Here is a 26,162-nt window from a genome sequence, read left to right as displayed (position 1 = left end):
CTAAGCCAAATTTCTTTTAAGTCATATTTGATATATACAACAATTTTATAACAACTGAAGACATATTTTCTTGATTGCTATTAAATTATTACATGTGGCTGGAAAACACATACTACACCCTCTTTAAGGGAGAAAATAAATATTAAATATTAAAGCGTGCTTTGTAAATGTGCACGCTTGCTTGTTATGTGGCTTGTGTTTTCAGAGAATATGGTGCAACAGCTTTATTATCCATATTTGAAGTCTCCCAAATTTATTAGGGAAATATACAATGGTCTGATGAAGGCAATGGTTCTACTCATTTTAAAAATTATACAAAGATAAAAGATTGTTTTCTACAACAACAATGCTACACATCACCAAAAAGAACACCATCAAGTTCCATGGTAGTGGAAGCATTATGCTTTGGGGTGGATTTTCTTTAGCTGAAATTGTTAACCTTGGTCACAAAGTAAAATTATTAGTAGTTTCGAATACCAGTCTTGCCTCAAAATCTTCTTATGAACAAAAATCGAGACATTTCATCATGGGTGAGAAGGTTTTTTTTATATACACTGCGAAAGTAAACTGAAGGATTAAACAACCCTTTTTCTCTCTAGTAATCCTTCAGAGTTTCTTGGAAATACTTAAAGATACTTTGTGCATTTCACCAATGTGGGGCAACAGAAAACTCACACAAAAAAGCCGATAGGACAATCCATAAAAAGATGAGCAGCCCCAGGAGAAATGGCTGTTCTAAATGTAAATAATTGTTAATCATGTGGTCACAGCAGTGTGAGTGGTGCCAGCTTTCCTGATTTGCAATTGTCAGAAGCATATGATCAGATGGAGTCCCACTATGCCATCTAATCCAGAGGCAGTCTGGCTTTAAGACATGTGATACAGTTTTTACACTCAGCCAAGCTGCACGGGAACATTTGTCTCTCAGTGCTCGCTGAGTGAGGAGGGACTCAGCGAGAGCCGCTGCTCGGAGGCTGCCTCTCACTGGAAGGATGCGGACGCTGGAAGAAAAGATTCCAACACAGTTAATTAAGGAGCGCTCCACACGTGCTTGTAAAATGCGAGAGGGTAAATGAATTCAGTCACTGGGAGCAGCTCCTCAAGGTGAAGAATTGAAAAGCTTTAAATTACTCTTTTTTCCCCCCCTGACACCGGCTTGACGGTTATTTCTGAATCACTGGACTGTTGCTATCAAAGTGTGGAGCGGGGAGGCAGAGTCAGTGGAGTTCCCTCCTCCAGCCAAATTCAGAGTTCCTAGATGGGATCAACATAACCGGGAAAATGGATGGATTTACAGAAAACTGTTGAGATTTTTGCACACTATTTGTTGGGTTGCACAGGTAAGAGCCTTTATTTAGTAGTTTTTGTTTGAAAAACATAAAGACCTGAAATTGGCAAGATATATTTCTGAGTAATGCCTCTTTATTTTATGAATTTGCAGTTTAAAAATTGCATTATATGTCCTGTGAGAACAAAGACATTTGAAAAGTGAAAAGATGTACAAAAATAAAGTGGTTTAGTACAAGTAATTTAATAAAAGTGGTTTAATAAAAGTTTTATGGTCAGTAAAATGCAGCATCATAAAAAAAAATTTTGACTGTAAAAACCCAATTTTCTTTGATAAAAATAAGTGCTTTTATAAAAGAATGTACAAAACTACATCTTACCGATGAGAAACAGTCAAGTATCATGCTTATGCGTCCAGAAGCATTCCTCTGGATAATTTTTTTTTGTTATAACTCAAGAGCATGGTGAAACATTACAAGCCTTTTTGATTCCTGTTAACACCCTGTCACTGTCACATTATTCTGGCAGCGAGAGAAAAGGCTCTGCAGCTGGCTTCTTGCAAAATCTTATCTTTCTTTAAGTTTCTTTTTTTTAGTTGTGAGGCAGAGGAGCACAGCTCAGGAGTTGAAGGAAGTCAGCCTGTCAGGGGAAATCTGTGCTGCATGGTAAAAAAAGTCCTCAGGGATCACACTACATTTGCTGTGCTGTGGCTTGCGGACAAGACAGGGCAAACTGGGAAGAAAAAGGGAAGAACTCATACTTATATAATCCTAATCATACATCTGGATGACTAAGGAAAAAAAAATCCACTGTAGGGGGCACTGAGGCCAATCACAGGAAAAAAAAAAGTGGCAAGTGAGTGTGATTTGTGTTTGTGTTGAGCGCAAGATGTCTCAGGTAGGGAACATGATGTCTGCTGTGTTGATTCCACCTCTGCTGGTTCTCAGCAGATGTGTCCTGTCATGTCCTGGCTGCTCTGCCTGTGCCTCTGGGTCAGCATAACGGCCATCCAGCTGTGTCAGGCCACCTTCTACGACACCATCCAGCAGCATCCTGGGACGAGGCCCGGCCGGACCACAATTCACACGATCGGTGAGTCTTTATGTGCTTTCTCCTTTGCTCTGGTTGTTAAAACATGTATTGTCATTTTCCTCTTGCTATTATTATCTCTTTCAATTCATGTGGATTTCTTATGTGTTTAAATAGAAAGCGGCAAGCCTAATTTTTTGCTATAACTAATAAAGTTATTGGCATTATTCATTGTGCTTGACAAGATACAAACGTTGAATTTTAACTTTTGCCTGAAGCAAATAGTTTCCTATTTAGATAAGTATTGTTCAAAAAACACATGTGGGTCTAAATGTAAGGAAATGAAGAGGATCTTTTGGAGCATTGATACCAGTCCTATCTTCACAGTGTATGTTGCTTTTCTTTGATGTCCTTGCATTCTGAGTAGTGCATGTACACTGGAATAAATTGTGGGTCATTGGAAGTGTCCAATGACATCAGAGTCTCATTTATATAACTTTTCTATATAAATGAGATTTCAATGAGATTCAATTTCTGACCAGCAGAAATTGAATTTCAATGATTCAACAGAGCTGCTTTCAATTTCAAGTGCCCAGCAACCCAAGTTGAATGTAGCATCTAGACTTTATACTGTGAGATTAAGTAACATTATTATTGAGTCATTATCGTGATATTTTAGTTGCAATTGTGTTGAAGGCAATAAAGCAAATCCTGGAAAGGCAGTAGGAGATGTTTTCCTATGCCAGTGAAATGAAAAGAAATGTGTAAAATTGTGACGGGGGTTTTACAGAGACTCTTTGCTCTCCTACCTAATTTAGGCGGCCAGATGGATTTCATGAATTAGATCAAAATTATTCCAACTTTAGATATTTTAGAGCAGCTTCTTCATAATAACAAGCTGGTTTATCAAAAATAATAAGTTTTTCTCAACTTCCTAAAAGTTGTACTGTTTTTCTTATTTAAAAACCACCAAAGTTGAAATATGCAGCTGCTGCATATTTCAACTTTGCTGCAATGATATGTACTCCTCTGTTAAGTCACTGCCATGGTAACACCAAAGTGTGCTTTTGATTGGCTAAGTCCCAGATGACAAGTTCTCTTCCATTATCATTTGCTGCACATACAGAACCAAACTCTCAAGAAACTTTTTTTTTCCATAAAGGAATTTGTTCCTGTCCAATTAAGAATCATGGTTGGTAAACCTATTTGGACTGCAGCTGCATAAATATTTGTTTGCATCATACTTCAGGCCAGGCTGTCTGTGTTAGACTAAAGCTGTGAGACGTCATTATATATCTTCTAACCGTCTTTGAAATGTGCTTTGCTTCCTCCAATAACTTTTTGAGCGTGCCCTCATTACATTAATAGCCCAGTTCTGAATCCAGAGTGAAACTGAATCCAGACATTGAAACCTAGAGCAAAAGAGACTGATCAACATCTTAATAACCAGTTTGGTTGAGTTATGAAGAATCATATATTTAAAAGTAGTTGATATTGGCTATACATTTTTACACTTGGGATTTTCATTAAGATTTGCATCAGATAGCTGGAGAATTTCTATTCAGAAGATCACACAGATAGACAATGAATTCCCCTGTGCTTTCCTTCTTGAGCTATCACAGTTGATATTCATGCTAGACTGCTCTCTCTCAATTTGATCTGTGCGATTGTGCTCCCTGTGAAATTGCACTGAATGAAAAATGACCAAAGGATTGCAGACAAACTTTTGTTTTTCTTAGGCAGGGACGTGAGGCCCTCGTCATGGTAAATAATTATGAACAGCACTCGGCAGAGGAGACGAAGCTGGATGCTGTCAGAACTTCAAAGGCTGATGTAGCTTGCATATGTGTGTGTGCAGGTCCTCTGTTATTTTGCACCTCAAGCATATCAGCAAGAGGTCTGTTCAATACACTCAATATTGTGAGTCAGAAGACTTCCTGTTCCAACACCTTCATTTTATAACCGGCATAGATGTGTGTTGGGAGAAGAAAAACGTAGCGGGAGACACTCACAAATAGGATATCGCCTCAAAAGTGGTCTCCTGTCAACAAAGGCAAATTGAATTAATATTTCAAATGTGCATTCAGGTAAATCTTTGAGAAAAAAAAAAGCCTGTTCAATTTGAACAATTTGATTCCTTCAGGATCTTCAGTTATGGAAAGTGTAAATGCCATGTCATTCCATTTACCATACTCTTCACTCTTGGACAGATGAGATGCCAGCTTTATGAGAGGAGGATGGGGTGGCTGTCTGGATTGTTTCTGACACTGGGACATTTGTTCTGTGCCGTGTGTGTTGTGCGCCTGGTGGATTGGTGGGAGGATTGGGGTTGACGGGTCATGAATTGGTGGCAAGAAGGCCATTGGTTGCAGACCACTGGGCCAATCATTAAAGGCAGCAAAATGCCACAGGTTCACGGTGGCTGGTATTGCCAGAGGAAATCGAGATTACAGAGGGCGAGAGATCAGTCGTGTCCTTGCCAATAGAAATTTAGTTCCACAGGGAGATGTATCAAAGTCATTCATCTGTAGTGTTTGGGTGAACTGCTAAATTGTGACAAGGTCTGTGAACTTTTTAAAAGCTTTGGAGATGATAGTTATTTATAAGGAATATTTATTTTTATTATCTAGATATTCTCAGGCACTTTTTTAATATAAATTTTGCTCTTACTGGATGCCGTTACAAGCAAAGTGTGCTGGGAAGTCCATTAGCTAGATGACCCTAGAGTAGGTGCTTGTGCATGCTCAGTGATTCGGACAAGGTGCCCTGCTTCTCACCCTGCAGCCTTGCTTACAGATTGCTGCCTGCCACTCTCTGTAAGCTTTGGGCTGTTTCTCTGCCTTCCTGGTGCAGCCAGTGTTGCTCTCTGCGGCATGATTCAGAAGGTGCTGTATTTATTCAGTGCAAAGAGCGTGAACAGTGCTCAAAAGAGAACAGATTGTGCGTGTCGGTGCACTCACAAAGTGGGTAGAGACGTTGCTTTTGGGGTCGCACATTTCTCGACCCTCAAACATGTGCAGAGGAAAACACAGATGGTCAATTTTTCCTGACTGAAGCACTGACTTAAAAAAAAAAGAATACACACAAAAACTCACTAGAAAGGTGATTTTAACCATAAATATGTCCGCTACAAACCAAAAATACGCTGTATGCAGAGTTGACAAATCACATTTTTATTTGTTAAGGAGGGACACATTCTTTACAAGTATAATTACAAATATTTCCTTTATGTGTCGAGCAGCAGTGTTTTATCCAAAAAGAAACAAAGCTATTACTGATGCAGAGCATCATGTGTAGGTGTTGGGAGAAAGGACAACAACAATAGTGGCTGCCTGAGGTGGCCTTGCTCCTTTGTGAACTCCCATCCACCAACAGTTGGCTTTGTGGGGTCAAACTGTTCATAACTGAAAGGTCACTGATTCACAGGTCAGTGCATTTTACCTCCCACCTTGCAGTAGCTGTTAAAAAGTATAGCTTAGAATGAACATTCATAACAAGAGGAGAAATGCAGAGCTCCGGACCCGAGGAAGCAAGCTGGCAAACCCCCAAGTGTGCATCATTTTAAGGTTTAATTCACGAACACTTGAATCACATCCATTTAATTTTGTAACTATTGTTAAAAAGTTTCGTTCATGATTGTTGAAGTGTTCTGTTAAAAAATTATACAATGAAACCAAGTATTTGCATAAACTACATAAAAAGAGAGACAGGTGGGTTTTTTTTCTCATTTTCTGACATTAAGTAAGACTAAACTTCTCCTGTTTTTATTTTAGGTGGGATAACCAGAACAATTTCTGTTTCTTAAATAACAGATGAATAAGAGAGAGAATTCTTATTGTTTCTTTAAAATACTTTTTCATACTTTAAACAATTTAAAGCCCAGATGATCAGATGAATGCTTTCTGAGCTTCTGATCTAAACAAAGGCACATCTATTAGCCACATTCAGCCACAGCTTATGACCTCAGGAAAAACATATCGTTTTAAAGATTTATGTGCATAAACCACTGTAGTGCTTTTCAATTTGAATTCAGGTTGAACTCAAATTCATTGGAGGTTAGCTGTCAGCTTCAACCCCCAAGACCAACTAATTTGGTTTCATAATAATTGAAGACACTAAGCTACAGCATGCTAACTGTTTATAACATAATCAATCTTTGGTAATCTTACAAACGTTTTTAAAAAAAAATCATATTCTATTATGCAATTTATCTAATAAACTGTGTATTATAATACCATAGTTTATTTGTGCCTGCAGAGAAAATGCCACACAAGATACCTAGAGATGCACTGAAAACCTGACCAGTGCCTGAAGTCACCTGACTCTCTGCATGACAGGTGAATCTCTGTCAAAAATAATAAAAAAACCTTCAATCTTTTTCTGATCGGTGAAGGTATTATACTGAGCCTAAGCAATGGTAGGTGGTACTGTCAAGAAAACCTTTTGGGATAAACACTCATTCAGGCCACAAGAGAGCAAGAGGGAGTAAGACTTTCAGCAGGTAACAGCAAGGATGAAAAGCAAAGTTACTCTGTTTTCACCTTTTGAGCTTTTAAAATCTGTTAAGGAAAATGCAGGATTTGGAACGTTGGCAGCCCTTCGGCAGCTCAGAACAGAATAAAGTTAAACAGTTTGTAGAATATGCATTTGTAAATACTTTTTTATGTAATGCTAGCAACACTAACCTTTGTAAAGGCAATTAGATGCTAAATCGAGTTTTAAAACGTATACTCCATACTCATGTTGTGTGTTTCAAACAGTAAAATGAATGTTTTATAAAACAGAAAAAAAATATACAGTATATATGAAAATTTATTGATGTGTATAACATAGTTTTAAACAGAAATTGGAATCATCAGAAGTCAGTTTTGGCAAGTAAGAGCTTCACAAAACCAGTGCAGAACCATTTCAAAATCTGATTGGTGCATCTTTAAAAACCACTCATGTACTTCTTTCTGAATCGGGACATGTTTTTCATCTGTACGCCAACAAAGGAACCACTCACTGGTAAACCTCACACTGAAACAAACATGAAAAATGGATTTTCAGCTGTCACAAACAAAGCTTGTATCTGCTCCACACTGTTTTAGACACTGACAATTTAATAGCCTTATATAATGCATCCTGGAGGCACATTATTTTGACATACATCTTCCTCCACCCCTCCCCTGGACCTCTTCTCAACCATGCTCCCACTAGTGTCACTGCGGCGCCAATGGGAAGAGGCATTCAGCCTGAGCCTAGGGCCTCTCCACAGCTGGAGCTGAACAAACCCACTTTGTCCGGATGCTGTTAAACATGTTCCTGAGAGAATGAAGAACTGTTATCCATTAAGTTACATATCAGGACAATCTTCTACAGGGCTTTAAAAAGATTTCCCACTTTAAAAGACTGAAGCTAATCTTTTTTTTTGTCATCATTTCCAGCAGTTATGAAGTATTCATGTATTCTTTTCTGCTTGCCCTAAAAATATATATATTCTAACATGAATTAATCGTAAGACAATCAGTAGCTTAATTATTACTGTATGCTCAGAGCTACACAAGTAGATTTTACACATTCTAGTATTTCCCATTTATTCACTCTTTCAGGATGTGAATTATTCATAAGAAAGATCTCCTCTAAGCTTGTGGATATTTGTTTAAACAGCATGTTTAATTGAAGTCTTTCAGCCAATTCGGTGTTGGAGCTATGAGTTGCCGTCACTTATGTGCAAAACGATTTTTTGTGGCCCACAGCGTAATTAATTAGCCAGCTTTCACTCTCTGAGACTACACCAGATGCTTTTTTTTAATCATTATTTTTAACCACAGCTAAAGTCTCAGTGTCTCAATAACAGAGGTGTTGACAGCAAGAACAGTTTATCAGCTCTCAGGCATGTTAAAGACTGTGTTAGTGTAAATAATTTTATAATAATTTTGTTTATCATTCTAACTCATTTCACTCTGAGAACTACGAAAAAATAACGCCTTAAAGCTTAAAAAGTGCAGTCAGGCAAGCATTAGATTAACGATATCGATACGGGCACATATTGACTACAAAAAGGCAAAAGCCTGATTCCAATGATGCTATAAAAAGATTGAATTATGTCTTCTGCATGTATTACTCCATGCAGAGAAGTTTAGATCTGATGTGGAAAGAAAGAGAGAATGTTTACTACTTGTCTAATGTGTCTCTGTGTTGGGTCTGTGATGGTCCAGTACAGTGATGCCAAATCCTCAGTTACGAAAGCAGCTGTTGGATGTCCTAAATCTCACTAGACTTTGCTAAATGACATCATCACTTAATTTGCATAATTGACCACGTGCATGTAATTTATAATAGATGCCTTGGGAGAAAGGAATAACGTCATAAATGAGATATAATGTGAGTAATGTAAGAGTTGCCCAGGATACTGAATCACATTCTTACCGTGTGCAATAGTGCAATCACAAAATTAATTTAATCCAGTAGTTTGTAGGCTAAAATATTCTTGTTGTTCATGTCCAGATTTGATCTCCATGTTACAACATCCTGAAGTTCAGCAGTGTTATTAGGATGATTGTGATGGTTACAAATGCAGGTTATTTAGATTCTATCATCTCAATATTCATCAATAGAATCACAATGTCAAGTTTACTAAAATCAAGTAGACCTATTAAATATGTTTAAAACTAACTTTATTCTTATGCCTGTTCTTTTTTTACTGTAATATTTCATGTGTCTGTCTTCGTCAAGGCTTGTGTCTTAAGGAAAAGATCCAAAGCTTCATTTTTATTTTTTGTTTAAAGTCCCTCTTCGAAGAAGCTACAAGAAGTCAATACAACATGAACATTTTCAACCTGATTAGTTTTAACTAAGGCAGAGTGATAAATTTATGATAAAGAGTAAGGTTATAATAACCCAACATGTGAAATTTCTTTGCAATTGAGGAGTGAGGTGTGAACATCTGCTCTAACTTCAGCTGGGAGGGATTGATTAGCTGAGGAGGACCAGGCTGCCTGTGACTGCTTTGGATGAGAGAGAACCCAAACAACAGGAAATGTTGCTAGATTAGTCAGTGATCAGTATTTTTGAAAACAAAAATCACCATTTGAGGGCTCTGAACATACATATAGCACTAAACTGCTAATAGAAAATAGAACTAAAGGCAGCTGATTTATTATTCATAGTAATTTGTGAAGTAGACTGTTTAAGCTTGCTGAAGATGCTTTTAATATTAAACAACAAGGAGACAATGGTGCATTGCCATGGTGATGTCCATATTTATTAGCAGCAATGCCAGTGAAATAAGTGTAAAATAGACTTTGATTTTATCTCCTTTTTTCTAGTTTGAGCAGAGTGTCAGTGACGTTTAATGTTGTAGTTAATTGCTGTTCATTTCTCTGAGCACTGAATATTATGACATATCACTAGTAATGCAAGTGTCTGTTGATCTTAATAAATCTTGACTAACAAAAACAGGCTAGTCTAAAACTGTCATTGTTTCCAACGTTTACTTGATAGTTAGATAGATTTGGATTGGGGACTGATCTGAAAAAGCTCTACTTCAGTCAAAGAAATGTAATAAAACATTAGATACATATTGCTTCCCTTACTTTGATGCGCTACAGAGAGGCAGAGCATTGTTTTTATATTTAAATTCACTGTGCGACTCTTGTACACACAAACTGGAAAAAAATGAATGAAATGATTATTCATTCCTACAGCATCTTTGACCCATCCTCAGTGAACACACCGTGGCATCTTTTAAATCCTTGTTCAAGGCTTAAATAGAGTTCATCCACGCACCACTACAGTTTGAATGATGTAACCCGCAAGCAAAGAGTTGTTGCACTAAACCATAAAGTTCCTTAGGAATAGACAGCTTGCAATCACAAAATTAGAACATTAAAGTTTGAAGTGCATGAACTGCCACCTCTGGCCTAATATTTCTCTAAGACATCATTAGGATTGCATATATGACAGACCTACAGTAAAATGAAGAGGAGAGAGACACATTTTGCCTCAGAGTGACGTTGTTAGTTGATTGTTTCAAACCACTTTGTGTTTCTTGGGTGTAGGAAAAGGAGCATCCTCCTGGGGTCATCAACCAGAGTTTTGGGTGCTGGTTTTGTTTGTAATTAGGTGCAGTTTTCTAAATATCTTGCTGTGACATTTTACATAGCTCAAGGATAATTGACTCTGAAAACCTGAATTCTGATGGAAGTGCTCACTTTTTGCTTTAATCCAGAAATAGTCCAAAACAAAGCTCAGGCGTGCACACAACAGCAAAATGATTTTGCTCCTCTTAGAGTTCTGGAAAGGTAGACATATTTATTTGTGACTGCAAATGAATCTATTCTTTCAAAACAGAGCTTAAGGGTATCGTTAATATTTCAGATTAATTAGTAGATAATGATAGTAAGTAATTATCATACAAAACTTAATTGCTGTGAGTTTGAACAGAGTTTCGAGGAAATACAGAATCCTGTTTTCAATCTCATCCAAATAAAATATATTTGAGGAAAATACAGTTTTTATATTTAGAACTTTTTTGGTCCTATTGTTGTTCATCGTCTGCTAATGCGAATAAATCAGACTTTAGTCTGACATTTAACTGCATTTATATTTAATAGATTAATAACTACATAATTAGGAAGCATTAGAAGGCTTATTTTGACTTTTATACACACATTCTTAAAGTGTGGAGTGAAAGGCCCAAAGGACTGCAGCTTAAATTAAAAATGAAAATCATGTTTATTCCATATAGCAGGGAAAATATAAAAGCCAGATATCATTGTGGCTTTTTAAATTTGCAGAAGGCCCAATTCTCTAGGAAAAGTCATCAGTAGACACAAGTCAAGGTTGGCTTAACTTTCTGATATAACGTTTTCAAACAGTGAGGACATATGTTATCACTTATTCAGGGGTAGCTTTTGTTCTAACGGGAAATTGTTGAATTAAAGAGCAGCCGTGTTCACACATAAACTCAATACTATTCAAATTAAATTCTAATTTTGAAACTGCAAATAAAATCACCATGACGTTACTCGTTTAGTCACACGTAAAAAAAAACCAACAAAAACACAAGACCATTTAGTAAAGCATCCTTGCTGTTTCCTCTTATGATGCAAATTATTGTAGCCCAACACATTGCAGCCTACCAACAAACTCCTACGTTGCTAAAGCAAGACTAGCACTAATGTGAGTCATTGTAGTTTGAAAGTGAACACTGAAAATGTCAACAGATTTGAGAAAAGGCAGTACTGTTAAGAACTGTAACTCTTCAGGCTATTTTCACAGTTTAACACTCTGGGTTAAAAAAACACCCTTTGTGATGAAAGAGATGCTTTGGTTATTTTGCCAGTTGCAAACACGTGAGTCCAGCAGAGCATACAGGATCGGAAGGCAAGATGCAGCTCTGCTCTACTCTGGCAGTATCATTGTAGCATCTTGTATTGTTTTTTTTTCTTTAAAAATGGCAACCTTTAAGTGAATGCAATGCTCTCATATGCATTGACTTCAATTAAGAATTTAGTGATGCTGTTTGCACTCAGCTTTGTTACTTTTTTAATGGATTTGGTCCACACAGAGTTTCTTAAAAGCTACATTCTTTGGCTTTGCATGATTCTTTCATGATCCTGGTGTGTTTGCTTGTCTTACTTTTCTACCGTATGCTGACAAACAAGTTTGGTGTTGGAGTGTCTTCTGACTCTTGGTAGCGCTTTAACACTTCTAAGTGCTTTACACGAGAAAATGTAAAGCAGCAACTAAAAAAAAACCTTATATTGCAGTGGCATGATAGGGGGAAGCAAAGAAATGTTGGAACACTGACCAAAATTAATAATGTCACAGTTAATACTATTGAAGATTTTTTTTAACCTCTATTAAAAGGAACTCAGGGTTTTAGCATTTTTGCAGTTTTCTGGAGTTTATTCCACATAAACGGAGCATTAAAACTGAATGCTGCTTCTCTCGGTTTTGTTCTGATTATGAGGATGCAGATGGAGTAGATTTGAAACCAAAAGACCCGAGTGGTCTGATTTTTGATACGACTGCTTATCTTTAATGTATTTTGGTTCTAAGCCACTCAGTGGTTTATAAACTGGATAAAGTATTATAAGATCTATTCTCTTCTGTAAGGAGCAAATATAAAGACTTTGGAACTGGAGTGATATGTTCTGTTTTCGTAGTTTTAGTGAAGATCCGAGCTGCAGCTGTCTGACGTTATAGGCAGACCTGTGAAGATTTTGCGGCAATAATTAATTCAACTAAAGATGATTAATCCTTGAAATGTTCTTCAGGTGACTAAAAAAGCCAATTATGATTTAAAATTATAAGGCCAGCAGAAAATAATTAACAATTATCAAGGTAAAAGTTATTTTCACATTTTTACAAATTATACTGAAAATGCAGTCACCCAGTCCACCTCTGTACAATTAATTCCTGTGTAAATACAGCTGAATTTCAAATTCTTTCACATGACAAAGCTTTTGTTTCCCCTGATATAAGCATAAGCATTGAGAAGAATATCTTCGTACATGAACAATTGGAGCCAATTTCCTAATTTTGGATTTCCTCATCTGGAAAACAAATTCTTTTGAAACCAGAGTTGTGGTTGATGGATCATTTCATATGACTTTGCTATTGTGAAAACCTATTTTGAATGCTTGGCAGGAATGTGAAATTCATTATCATTACTTAGACCTCATTAAGCTGGAAAGAAGCATCTCAACTTAATAATTGGTTCCAAGGGGGGCGTAGTATCAGAAATAAGCAGAGTAATTAATATTGGGTTTATCGGGCTCTATGGAAGACTTCATGTTTTTTTTCAACCCTTAGTGCACCATAAGTCTGCTAGCATATTTGCACTACAGATCCAATTACCTTTTCTGCAGAGACTGCGGCGTACATGTGTGGAAAAAAAGGGACAAAAGTGTCAATATTACATTCTGGCAAATATGAGCAATATGCTGGAGGTGCTGACTGAAAGCTTTGACATTGTAGAAAAAGAATGCAAATTACAAGAAAACGTCTGGCTTCAAATCTAAAACTGTAAAACTGTAATTATACTGCAATCAATGAAACAATAAGTCACTTTCACAATGTCTAATTTAAAATGTCTAGCGACGTATGTGCTAAAATATTCCTGTAACATACTACAGTATAACATATGGTTCAGCACTTCCATGTTTGCAGCTGATCATCATCCTGTGACAACCATGCCATGCTGAATAGAATATCTGTCATATTTCCCCCGCTGATCAGAAGTCTTGTATAATTATTACCTCTTACTTTTCAGACTTCATGGCATAAATCCTAAAAAGTTATTAAATCTTTGCATATCACACACATTCGCTTGGCAGCCATATTTGCTCTCCGTGTGGAAGACCAGCAATCACATCAGAGTAAAGCAGCCACTCTCTAAAGACTCTGTGACTTTGCTCTCAGTCTGCTTCCTTTTCTTTCTGCTCAGCGTATCTCTTTCATCAGAGCAGGCGATCTGAAAGCACAAAAATACAATTTTGACACATTTCCTAGTCAGGGGAAAAAGGGCCATAGATGGAAGGACAGGAGCAGCTTGACATTTGAAAATGAATGACATCATACTGACAGGGGATGTGTTTTTATGTTTTTCTTTTCCTTGTTTTTTTTTTTGTTTTTGTTTTTTTTAGAAAGCTGCAGAGCAAAGACATCCAAAAAGAGAATAATGTAGATAAAGTGTCTTTGTTCATTTGTGTTTAACAGACATGAAAGCTGCAAGCGGGACTGCTGCTCTCCGCTGTTACACTCAACAAGCCACACATCCCCACCATGAAAACCAAACAACCACAAGACTTTTTCATTTATGAGTACAGCTCCTTGAGACACACAATAGCATTTTGTTAGCCTTGATCAGGGCCAGTTTTGCAGTATCCTGTGCTTGTGTTTGTGCCTATGCAAGACAATGCGCTTTGAGGCCCCAATGCAAATGAGTAACTCTTTCCATATCCCCCTATTTGCTGATCCCTCTGTTGCATGCAGTTTTGATGCATCTTAAAACAACACCAACTCTGCTCTGCGAGTAGTCATTTTTGCATTTCAATAAAGCATCAGCCAACCTTGGCCCAGTGCACAGGACCAATCTTACGGCCTCCTCGTGTGACACGCTGTCAAAACCAGCAGCCATATATCAAGAATTTCTGCATTTTTATTTGTCATGGGCACTGCTCTTTCAGAGTAGCAACGGGTAGTTTTCTGTGCCTGCAAATTGTTTTAAAATTTTCTTTTCCTGAATTGCACTTGTACATGAAAGTGTAAACTTCGACTAGTGTAAAAATATGTGTTAATGCTGGCTTAGTCCTAACTCTTGGTCTATAAAAAGGCTTCTCATTACCGAGGTATCACCCAAAAAGTATCTCATGATGGCTAAAGCATGACATTCTCAAGACTTTTGGAACACTGTTGTTGCAAAACATACAAATTGCATTGTTTATAGACATATTTTACAGTTTTTTTTTAATGATTGTTTTTGTTCCAAGTTTGAAAACAAACCAGTTTCTTTTCTCATCACTTATCACAATTAGCACAACCACACACCCAATTAGCAGAACAATGTAGATTCTGTGTAAAATGAAACACTTTTGAGAAACAAAATACACTATTTTACAAAAACTGTTTTCTCATAATCTTAAACACATTGTCTAACACTGCTCTTTTAAAAGTGCTGATTATTGAAGTCTAAAGCACATTTAGCTGTTTGAGATTTTGTTGATTACTGTGTCCTATGTAAAGGAAGTAAAACAATAAATTCACCAAACACTACATAAGGCCAGAAAACATGGAAGTCAGAAGAGAGTGATACATTTCTCTATACATTTAGAACAAAAATGCTTCACTCCTAATTTACTTTTTTAGTCAGCAGCATGCAGGAAAGTTTCTTCATTTTTAATGGATGTTTTGGTTTTTGTTTTTCACAATTGCTAAAACTCTATACACCATCCTTTAATTCAAAATTCAAAGTCTGAGAACACATTTATTTCTTTAATCGGTCTATTGGTAAATCCGTATCCTCCTTTCACTTAAATAGTGACACTTTCCTCCACACAATCATTAGTTTGTACTGGAGATTGCATTTTGAGCTTATTTGAAATTGGGATTTCTAATTACTGAATTTTAGTTTGTTTTCATTTTCCTTAGTTTTAGTATGATTTTAAAAGCTTTTTTATTGTATTATTATTACAATTATTTCACTGGGAAATTCCCATCGAGATTAAAAATCTTTTTTTTTTCAAGAGAATCCTGGCCAAGATTGGTAGCAAGATTCAGAGTTCACAAAACATTCAAGGCAAAACAGCCTCGTGTTCCTGCCATAAGCAAAAATTTCCTTCCAAAAATCACTAAAAACAGCCTTAAAAATATTTAGTAACAACAGCAACTTTAATTTAATCTTTTTATGTAGCTTGCTCCAAGAAGATGGAGCAGAAAACTGAAAAGATTTATTTCCAAGTTCAGTTCAGACTTAGGGACTGAAAGTAAAAGTAAGTTCTCAATGAAGAGAATGTCCTCAGGTGGATTTTCTAAATGTAGGCATATAAATATGAAGTAAGATGTCCAAGTATGGACTTATGAATAAAAATTTGCCAATGATGGCGTCTCCGATTGACCAAGGCCATCCATCCAGCCCTTTCATATAACGTACAATGATGTGTAAAACAATTTAAACCTGTTATAAATCTTAAAGCTGCATGATAAACTTAATCCAGTGAATGAAGACATTTAAGAAAAGCATGAATGTATAAATTGTCACCATAGGCTACAAACATGAAAGTAGCCTGAAATGATATAAAGGATCTAATCTTGAAGTAAAAGCGAATCCAGATAAATGAGAACTTCATCCAGCCGCTGAATGTGGGGAGTCAAAGACAAAGAATCAAGACAAAGATATATCTATCTATCTATCTATACTGTATATATATATCATGTGACACATTCAATTTTCAGACCTCCAGCTGTAGAGCTGAGTGGAAAATCCTCATTTCAAATATTCTATTGGAAAACGGCATCACATTCAATTCATCAGCATTTAATACAAGCTTGCTGTCATAAAGATTTGCCTGTAAAACATTAGAAGTTGACTGTTATGTGATAGACCAGATCAGTATAAAACAACATCATAAGCATGCAAATTTAATTTTGCATATGACATAATTAAGGCCATTTATATACATTAATAAACAGAAGTTACCCCTGAGGAACATTATTGAGCAGATGGAGAGAATTGGAAGTTAGATTTCCTACTTGAACACACTGGTCAGATAGTTTTCAAACCAAAAATGAAGAGTTTCTGTATTAAAACCTCATGATTAAGTGTATCAAATGCTATAGAAAAAAAATCAACAAAGAGGGCTGCACCATGTTGCTTCTTATCCAAAAATATCTATAAAATCATTAACAACTTTTAGTGCTGCTGTATTGGTACAATGCATTTTTATAAAACAAGCCTGAGAATCTGATATGTATGTTTTTTCTGTAGTCATTAAAGGTATTTCAATACATTGTAATCAATAAACATGATGATATGCACTTCCCTGAACACTGTTTTTGTATTGTTTGACGTCCCGTGTAATCACTGGGTATGCACTGTTTTCATTTTGACTGCTGTGTGGATGATCTGAGGTTGTTCTTTTGTTTTTGGCCCCTTTCAAAGTGTTTTGAGATCATTGTTCAGTTTGGCAAGAGTCAATGTGTCAGAGAACATAGTTTGAAAAAGAGCTTTTGTGTTCATAGTTCAGGAAAGAAACCGGTAGTTGGTTTCAAGAAATACTTTTTACCAATTCCATGAAAAAAGTTGTTAAAATTTATTGTTGTAGAAAACTCTTAGCATCACTCCAAGTTGTATGACTTGGCAGATTATGCACAGGCTGATGAAGTTGGTCCTCTTCATATATTTTTAAAAAATCTTTGAATCACATCTTCTTTTTCTCTATTCACCCTCACTCTCATCGTTCTTCTTTTTTATAGACACCTTCTATTTTTGTCGGAAAAAGGAAAACACCTGCTGCCATTTTAACCGCACTTGCTCTAGTGCATAGTGCTGTTAATTAAGCTGTCATTATTATTAAAAAAAAAGACATTCAATACTTTCATGTACCACTCCACTTAATTTTTGAGCTAATTTGTGTTGATATCTGTGTATATGTTTATTACTTGAGTTGTTACCTACATTTAATGTGCATTTTATTTCAATGGGCCCATTTGAAAGGAGAAAAACCCTAATGCACACCATTGATACTTATTTTCCCTGCTGTATTTAAACACTTTCTCATGCACTGTAAATTTACAAATTTGAAATCAATTATTATTTCAATATTTTAAGCAAACACTCAAGTGCTAAGTCTTTTCCTCGCCATCACAACAAATTTATCACAACAGTTTATCAAGCAATATGTTGCTTGCTTTTCACCTACCGTTTACGTCTAAGATAACAACAATACTGCTGGGACTACAGATGCTTTTGCAGAAGGCAACGGGGGGAAAAAATAGTCACTCAGTTTGACACCATGCAGTCACATGTTTGGTGCCTCTCACTGGTTTCCATCTGCATTAATTTGACATTCTCTAATCTGGCGCTCCTGTTTCCTGTCAGCGACTGAAATGCTGCACCTTGCTGGCTTGGATGTCTGCAGAGGGCATGCACAGAGGGGAAAAAGTGGAACCTATTATGGGTCACCTTGGTTGTGTTTTCCATTAAAAGGTGACAAACGTGGTGTTCTAATACACAGGCAGCAATGGTTTGGGGACTGGGCCCTGCTGTCTCTGGTAAATGACTTTAAAGCTACAAAATAATTAACCACAGGACTTGGAGAACTTGCAGGGGCTTGCATTTGACATGGGCTCAGCCTGGTGTGTGTTTGGAGACATTCAAATGTCACTTGCTTATCAAGATTGTCATATGGCACTTGTCTGTGAGCATACACATTCAGTGCAGGATATACTCATAGTATCATCTCCTGACAGTCACCTGAATCCAAAGTCTCAGGAGGAAAACTGGTTATCTGCTAAATTGAGTCCCCAAGGCTTTCCATTTCGAGTGTAACTACTCTTAGTGCGAGCCTCTCTGACATGAGCTGTTTTCATTCAAGTCAAACATTTTGCAAACATTAATTAGCTTTAAACCAAATGAAATATGATGTTCTGACCCCCTGTATGTATTGTTCATACAGTACATTCACTGACTTGAGCTTGTGGAACAGATGGTAGAAAAGCGTTGCCATTCAGAGGATATACTTGCTATCAACGTCTCCGGAGACAGCCTCGCGGTCTAGGCTCATTACAGTAGACAGCAAGTCATTGCATACTTATTGCATAGTGACATTTCTATTGAGACAGACTGACCATTTTCCTCTGTGCAATGGCTGTTTCATCACGTCTGAAGAACCATTTACCGGTCCCACGTGAACCCTTTTCACATTCATTAGGCAGGCCGAACACCAAAGCAACAGAAATTCACACCCGGTGCTACACATTCATGACATGCATGATTTGACAGCATTTGCCTTCATCTGGACTTGCTTGTCCATAACTTATCAGATTTTGAAGTAGCTTTTACTGACTCTGACGATGTGCTGCTTTCTGAACAAGGGGCTCTGCTGATGGCAGGTGTTGTTATTTGCATGTATACTGTCGTTGCATTATGCTCTGAAACATTTGAGTGTAAAATACAAAACAGATGTCTCTGTTACTAAGTGTATTTTTGTAAATATTGTTTGAAATTGAACATGCCATTTGACTTTGCTGTTAGTTACACTTTAGAGAGAGAAATCCTTGGGCTACATCACATAAACTAGATCACCTGCATCAAGATTAATGTAAACAGAGTCTTATTCTACTTTGTTTTTCTTAAACTGAAAGATATGTGTAATAAAGCTGCTAACAGAAAGGACGTTAGTTAAATTACTGAAGCATTTATAACACCCTGAACATTTGTCAAATCCCCATGTTATTTATTCATTTTAGTTTTTTTTAATTGAGAACCAGACTTCCTTTTCCCCAAGTTCATAAAAATGAGACCACACATTTCTCTTAGCTCAGATGCCAGTTTCTCTTAGCTCAGTCTATAAAAACAAGAGAACGTATCATTCTTGTAAGACGTGTTGATTTTCATAAGACAGAACATGACAATGAATGACAAAAAGAAGCTGGATGAGAAGCCAAGTTTATCATGCCATCGACCACAAGGGATGATTACTGAGGTTATAAAAAATATGTTTATGAAAAGCAACAGTTTTTTTAGTGTGAGATTAAATTACTACAATTTGGGTTTGTGAGTTTCAGCTAGTGTCAAAATTCAAGTTTGCACTAAAACAGTAAGTGGACAAGTTGGGTTTTCTGACAATACAAATTTTGATGTTTTTGCATATTTAATATATCTACATTTGAAGGCAAATTTTAAAAATAAACTTATTTCGATAACATCAACAGCTACTTATCTGCTATAGCATCGGCATTGGAAGTAAATCTAAGAAATGTGAAATTTGTTTTGAAAATTGTGACATTTTATGTTACAAAATGTTAATAGAAAGTAACATTTGACTTTCTTCAGCTTTCAAAATATTTTATCCAGTTTATGAGGTTTAATAATACCACTATCATCCAGAATAATGTAGGATATTGGAAACATTATTTTATCTAATGTTTTATTGCATTTTCTTGTCTTGTTGTGAGTCAGGATGAAGAAAGGGGGTTTCACAGATAAAAAGGCAGGTTCTCTATCATATCGAAATGTTTTGATAAGTATGTTTAGGACACTGTACTATTCCTGCTTCTAGAGGGTTTTTATAATGTTGTCTGGTAATATGTATTTAGTTATTATTTTAATAAATGAGAATATTCTAGTCTTTGCATATACTTTGGTGCTTGGTTTTTCTGCCTCTGCAGAAATCCTGTCAGCGACCTCCTTATATACAGTCCAAGACCATAAGAGTCCATTCAGGTAATGTGATTTAGTACCAGCAGTTAAATCATCTGGTCAGGAACCACAGATATACTTTTTATATTAAAAAATGCTGATGCAACGTATAGTTTACTACATCTGAGAAACTGCTGGGTTTTATACAGCTTGGCTAGGATGTGAATAAAACAACTTTTCCAGTAATCAGCTCTTCTGTTTGAATGAACAAGAGGCCTCAGAGGAAAAAAAGTCACAAAAAAGACTGTATCAGTGCAGTGACTGATGCCCTTAGAGCTGATTGGTCGGTTCATATACGTGTCTAGATCTCTCAGGTCAAAATTCAATCTCAACAGATTACATTAGGTGTCTAGCACAGGTTGTCATGGTGATACAGTCCAGAAAAAAGCAAACCAGCTTTGAGACACTAGAAACCCAGAATTGTTGCTGGCATTAAAAATAAACATAGTCTCATAAAGCACACTGTAAGTCAGGGAATCCTGCAAAGATTTTATAAAAATAATAGAACAAAGTAAAAATGTTTTATTACTCAATTAATTAAAGCTGCAGCTGGAGGTCTTTTAAATTTAATTGTGTCATGCAAAGTTTTGAGTGGTGGTGATAGCAGAAGGCAGCTGGATGACAGAAACAAACTTTTATTATAAGAAATAAAAGGCACAGGACCAGTAAATGTACCGTAATCTCCCGACGATAAACCGTTACCTTTTTCACATGGTTTGAATACTGCAATGCAGCTAACGTATGTTTTTCTACCAAAGAGTCTTGCAAGGCTTGACTGCTGAGCGATCAAGAGTACAGCACAAGGTCAAGAGCAAAACAAAAGTGACATTAAGTGCAACAACATAAGAGAGACTTAGAGACTGTGTGTGAGTGAGATCAAATCTGACACTGATGAAGACGACTTCTTCAGTGCGATCAATGATTTCTCCGGTTAGGCTACTGTACTTTTTTTTTTATTTTTTATTAAGCAGCTGTGTTACAGGAAATTTTTGGAAAAAAGCATGTTTTTGAATTCCCAGTATGTATTTTCACTAAAAATATAAAAAAAAATGTCTTGGACACTTGCTACCAACTGCACAGTGGCGCAGTTTTTAGCACTGTTCCCTTGCAGCAAGAAGGTCCTGGGTTCGATTCCCGGCCCGGGGTCTTTCTGCACGGAGTTTGCATGTTCTCCCTGTGCATGCGTGGGTTCTCTCCAGGTTCTCCGGCTTCCTCCCACAGTCCAAAAACATGACTGTCAGGTTAATTGGTCTAAATTCTTCTTAGGTGTGAGTGTGTGTGTGCATGGTTGCTTGTCCTGTCTGCCTCTGTGTTAGCCTGCGACAGACTGGTGACCTGTCCAGGGTGAACCCGCCTCTCGCCCGGAATGTTAGCTGGAGATAGGCACCAGCACCTCCCGACCCCACTAGGGACAAGGGTGTAAGATGGATGATCTTGGACACTTGTGGCTTATAGACAAGTGCAGCCAATATATTAACACGTTTTTTAAGTTTGTGAGTATTAAGCTGTGCTCAATAGTCCAGAAATTACGGTAATACTTAGTCAAACTTTTTTCATACTCTTCCCCAGAACAAACAACACAAACTGAGTTATAAAGAACCACTGTAAACCTCCTGATGTAAATACTCTGATGGATCTAATAAGTATGTGTTCTTTCACAGCCACCCAAAGGATGAACAGGATAAATATTGAGAATAAACAGAGGATGAAAAAAAGGGCTAACTTTCCAACTATCCTGTGCATCATCTCTTGTGAGCTAAAAGTATCGCTACACCGTTACTAAACAAAGTCTTGTGCAGAGAACAGAAAGCAGAACCACTTGAGATCGCCACTAATTTAAGAAATGAAAAGAAACAGAAAAGATACATACACTGACTCACAAACAAAGACATATATAAATATAAACCTAACAAAGAAAGCAAAGATACAATGAAATATCCACTCATGTAAATGAGTGGATAGATAATATATATCTGAAATATGGATTAAATCAGGGGTGTCAAACTCCAGTCCTCAAGAGCCACTGTCCTACAGTTTTTAGATGTGCCACAGGTACAAAACACTGGCATGAAATGGCTTAATTACCTCCTCCTTGTGTAGATCAGTTCTCCACAGCCTTGCTAATGACCTAATTATTCTATTCAGGTGTGGTGCAGCAGAGGCACATCTAAAAGTTGCAGGACACTGGCCCTTGAGGACTGGAGTTTGACACATGTGGCTTAAATCTTTGTCTCATGAAGAAAATATGACCCAGAACCTAATTTAGTGCTGCTTTCTTACAGCCAGAGGATAATGGGCTCAAACCTCACCTCAGATTTCTGCGTAGAGTCTACAGTACATGTTCTCGTCAGATGAATAGCTGACACTTTATTGACCTTAGGTGTGAGTAGGGTTGTGGGGTGAGATAATATTAGATAAAGAGGTCTTAGAATGTGCTGACAGTCTGCCAAAGCAGAGAGATCATGGTATTGTCTATAGCAGGGGTGTCAAACTCAATTTCACCAAGGGCCACTTCAGCATATTGGCCACCCTCAATGGGCCACATTGACGGTATAAATCAGGAATGCCCAAGTGCAGTCCTCCAGACTGCAACTTTTAGATGCATCCCTACTAAAACATACCCCGGACAAAAAGTTGACTTCCCTCATTAGCAGCAACTCAGTTCTGTAGAGGCCTATGAATGAGTCAATGATCCAGGTGTGTTAGAGAAAGAACACATCTAAAGTTGCAGAGTGATAGGTCTGGAAAACTAGACTTGGGCAACCCTAGCATAAATATATGAAAATACAATGTTAAAAATAAATTAAACAACACCTCATATTGTTAAATAACTGATTTTATGTATTCAAGTTTTAAATATTACATTTGAGTTTGCATGGATGTAAAATTACTGCTCAGTTTAAAAATTACAATATTTTTAAACTGAGCAGTTTAAAAATATTTTTAAACTGAGCAGTTTAAAAATATGCTCAGTATTTTTAAACTGCTCAGCTAAACTTCGCTCTTTAGCTTGTTAGCTTGTCGATGTTCCAGTTTTATTCGCTGGGAAAATTATTCTTTGTCTGCTTTAAAGATAAGCAGACAAAGAATAAAAACAAGTTTTGATATTAACTCTCAACTTCATTCACAAAACGTTTTCGTTATTTATTACGCAACGAACATGTATTTCACATAAGAACAAAACAATGAGGTGATGTTGCCTGTCCTTGAACACAACGCTGATCCTCTTCACCCCGTCACCAACTCACACACATCCTCATTGTGTTGTGTTGTGTTGTGTAAATAAACACAAAACACAAGCAAAATCAATAAACTATATGCATATTCCAGTATACTGAGTTTTGGTTTTACATTCATTCTATTTTAATTTAGTTTGTTCGTGCTTACCAATGTTTTCTGGCCGGATGTCTGGCACCGTTTTCCCCTGGTCAGTTCGTCCATGTCTGGTTTTAGTTCTTGTGCTGAGGCAATCCGCAAAACGGCGTGTAGGTTTTCGTCAGTAATGCGCGATCTGGTCTTGGTCTTGTTTAAATTCATTATTAAAAACATCTGTTCGCACAGATAGGTGCTTCCAAACATGGACAAAACACGAGCTGCATGGAGTCGAAGCTGTGGCATCAAATCAGGGGGCAGTAGACGGTAAAAGTCCTGGATTGAAACATCACGGGACTTCGCTCTTTAGCTTGTTAGCTTGTCGATGTTTCAGTTTTATTCGCTGGGAAAATTAATAATCAGCTTGAGGTGACTCTGCTGCACTCTAGTGGCGAGAAGCCGTAATGTTGGCTGGTAAGAATCGGAAGGCATTATGGGAGATGTAGTTTGTAGTCAATTCGTGCTCAAAACCTATTTTAAGTCAATCAATAGGGCTGTAAAACGGTGGTGGGGGGAGAGGGCCACATAAAATGACGTAGCGGGCCACATGTGGCCCGCGGGCCTTGAGTTTGACACATGTGCTCTATAGGAAATGTTCCATTTATTGCTATATTATGCTCCTGTTAAGACTCATCAGTTTTGAAGTTATTTTCTTTTTAAACTGGATTAAGTGCTCTTGTGTAAATTTTATTTTACTATCTACCCAATGCCACAGACTCACAAATGAAAAAGCAGAAGGGAATGGCGTTAAAATGGGGATATTTACACTGTCAAATGATACAGTTTTAAATGTAACTGGGCTTAGTTTTTTTTAACTGTGCATGTAAACATTACAAGTAGTCCTCTGCCTACAGCTGTTCTAACTGCTAATGCTAAATAAAGTTTTGGCCTAAGGCCTAATGCCTGGTTTGTCTATTAAAATTTTTTTGTTGTCAGGTTTCTTGGACTAAGGGTTGAATGGGCCTTAGCAGGCTGTTGGTCCTGCTAAGGTGATTAGGTGACATGCCATGAAGAGGTGAGGGATGCAAATATTGAACAGAGCAACTAAGATTGTCTTCTCAAGTTGTTTTTGCCAATATTGCCATGGATTTTACTCTTGAGTTAAGCTAATTTGTCCGTGGACATAGCACACCTGTGATTTATAAGCAGTATTTTCCCTTATACTGGAGCAGTCCTAAAAAATACAAATACTTCCCAGGGTTTATTTTGTACATGGTAGAGTACATGACAGTGGGGCATTATCTACATGGTTAATAATTATTCCAATGTGTACCTTCTCCATAATGCAATATTTGATTGCATCTTACTAATTTTAATTACTTATGAAGTCTATTCATGTTAATCTTCTTACCTTGTAAAGAGTGTTTGCTACCAATTCATGAATACACTGACTGCTGCTATTCATCACCATCAACAAAAAATATGCGATAAGATGACGAGTTGTGTTTCCATCCTTGCACATTTGTGCATCCGACCACACAGCCTCTGACATTTTTTATAGTGAAAATAACTAAATAAAAGCAATATTAAACAACCAACAGTCTGTTTTTTGACCAACAGACAGACAGTCTGTTTTTTGGCAGGCTAATGCGCACATAGGTTGTTAGGACATCCGCCATGACGGAGTGGGGCTCTTCCTGAAGAGCGTGACATCATGTGCAAAGGGTCAATATTTTCTGGGAAGTGTGTAGTAATTAGTTGTGCAGCACATTGGTGTTTGAAATATGACCGGAAGTCATTTACACACAATGTACAGTCATTGTACTACTCTGTTTTTTTTTTGTTGTTGTTTTTTTCTGGGAAGTAGACATGAATAAATGATGATACAACGAGCCTTTGGGCATAGGCTTGTAAAATGCCTCCCACTCAACTTGCTGAGGTCTGAGACACCTTGACAGAAACAGACACAAAATAACTAATCCTGGAAATACGGCTTGTTTTAGTCAACAACTGCACACCTTGTGGTAAATTGTTAAATCTTAACTGTCTGTGTGGTTTATTTCTTGTTTCTTTCAATGTTTGTCTTCTATTTCTTTGCTCCTTCTGGGACATTATATTTTTAATCCCATTATTGTTTGTTTCACATCTTATAATTGGTGTTTTGTTTTTCAATTGTGCACCTCTTTTTGCTTTAATCTCTACATATTTATGGATTGTATTGTTTCATCTTTGTGCAGGGATTTTGTCTTTATTTTGTTGTATTAGTTTCAGATTGTATGTTGTTCATTTGGAGGCTATGTTACAAACTTGAGGAATTCTTTTGTGACAGACTAAACAAAGTAGCACATAACACATAAAGGAAAATAATGCATGGCTTTAAATACTGTGGAAATAAAAATGTGTCTACATTTGGATTCAGCACCCTTAATTCAAACAGCTGAATCAGAAAGTAAACAAAGTCCACAGAATGGCATCACCATAAAACTCGGCCTCAGTCTCCCAGCGGCTCCTACACACACAACCTGGATTTCTACTGAAAGTAGAGGCTTCACAGATTCCAAAGATATAAGTTTTATCACAACCCACCCAGGCACTTAAACTGGGGCTTTAGAGGTTTTAAGTG

General features: G+C 37.0%; 1 protein-coding gene across 2 annotated transcripts in view; it reads left to right on the top strand.

Moving 5' to 3' along the window:
* The first annotated feature begins 16 nt into the window (after positions 1 to 16).
* LOC116732194 (chemokine-like protein TAFA-1) overlaps positions 17 to 26,162 on the top strand; it is a 41,595-nt gene continuing 15,449 nt past the window's right edge. The window contains exons 1-2 of one of the 2 annotated variants that reach the window (XM_032582318.1): positions 17 to 1,340; positions 2,235 to 2,379. In XM_032582318.1, the coding sequence (XP_032438209.1) occupies positions 2,238 to 2,379 (142 nt within the window). In that variant the 5' untranslated portion in view covers positions 17 to 1,340; positions 2,235 to 2,237. The remainder of the gene's footprint in view (positions 1,341 to 2,234; positions 2,380 to 26,162) is intronic. The other variant, XM_032582251.1, reaches the window with a different exon arrangement.

The sequence above is a fragment of the Xiphophorus hellerii genome, chromosome 1 (genome assembly GCF_003331165.1).
Source record: "Xiphophorus hellerii strain 12219 chromosome 1, Xiphophorus_hellerii-4.1, whole genome shotgun sequence".
Lineage (NCBI taxonomy): Eukaryota > Metazoa > Chordata > Actinopteri > Cyprinodontiformes > Poeciliidae > Xiphophorus > Xiphophorus hellerii.
This window is presented reverse-complemented; position numbering and strand designations above follow the sequence as displayed.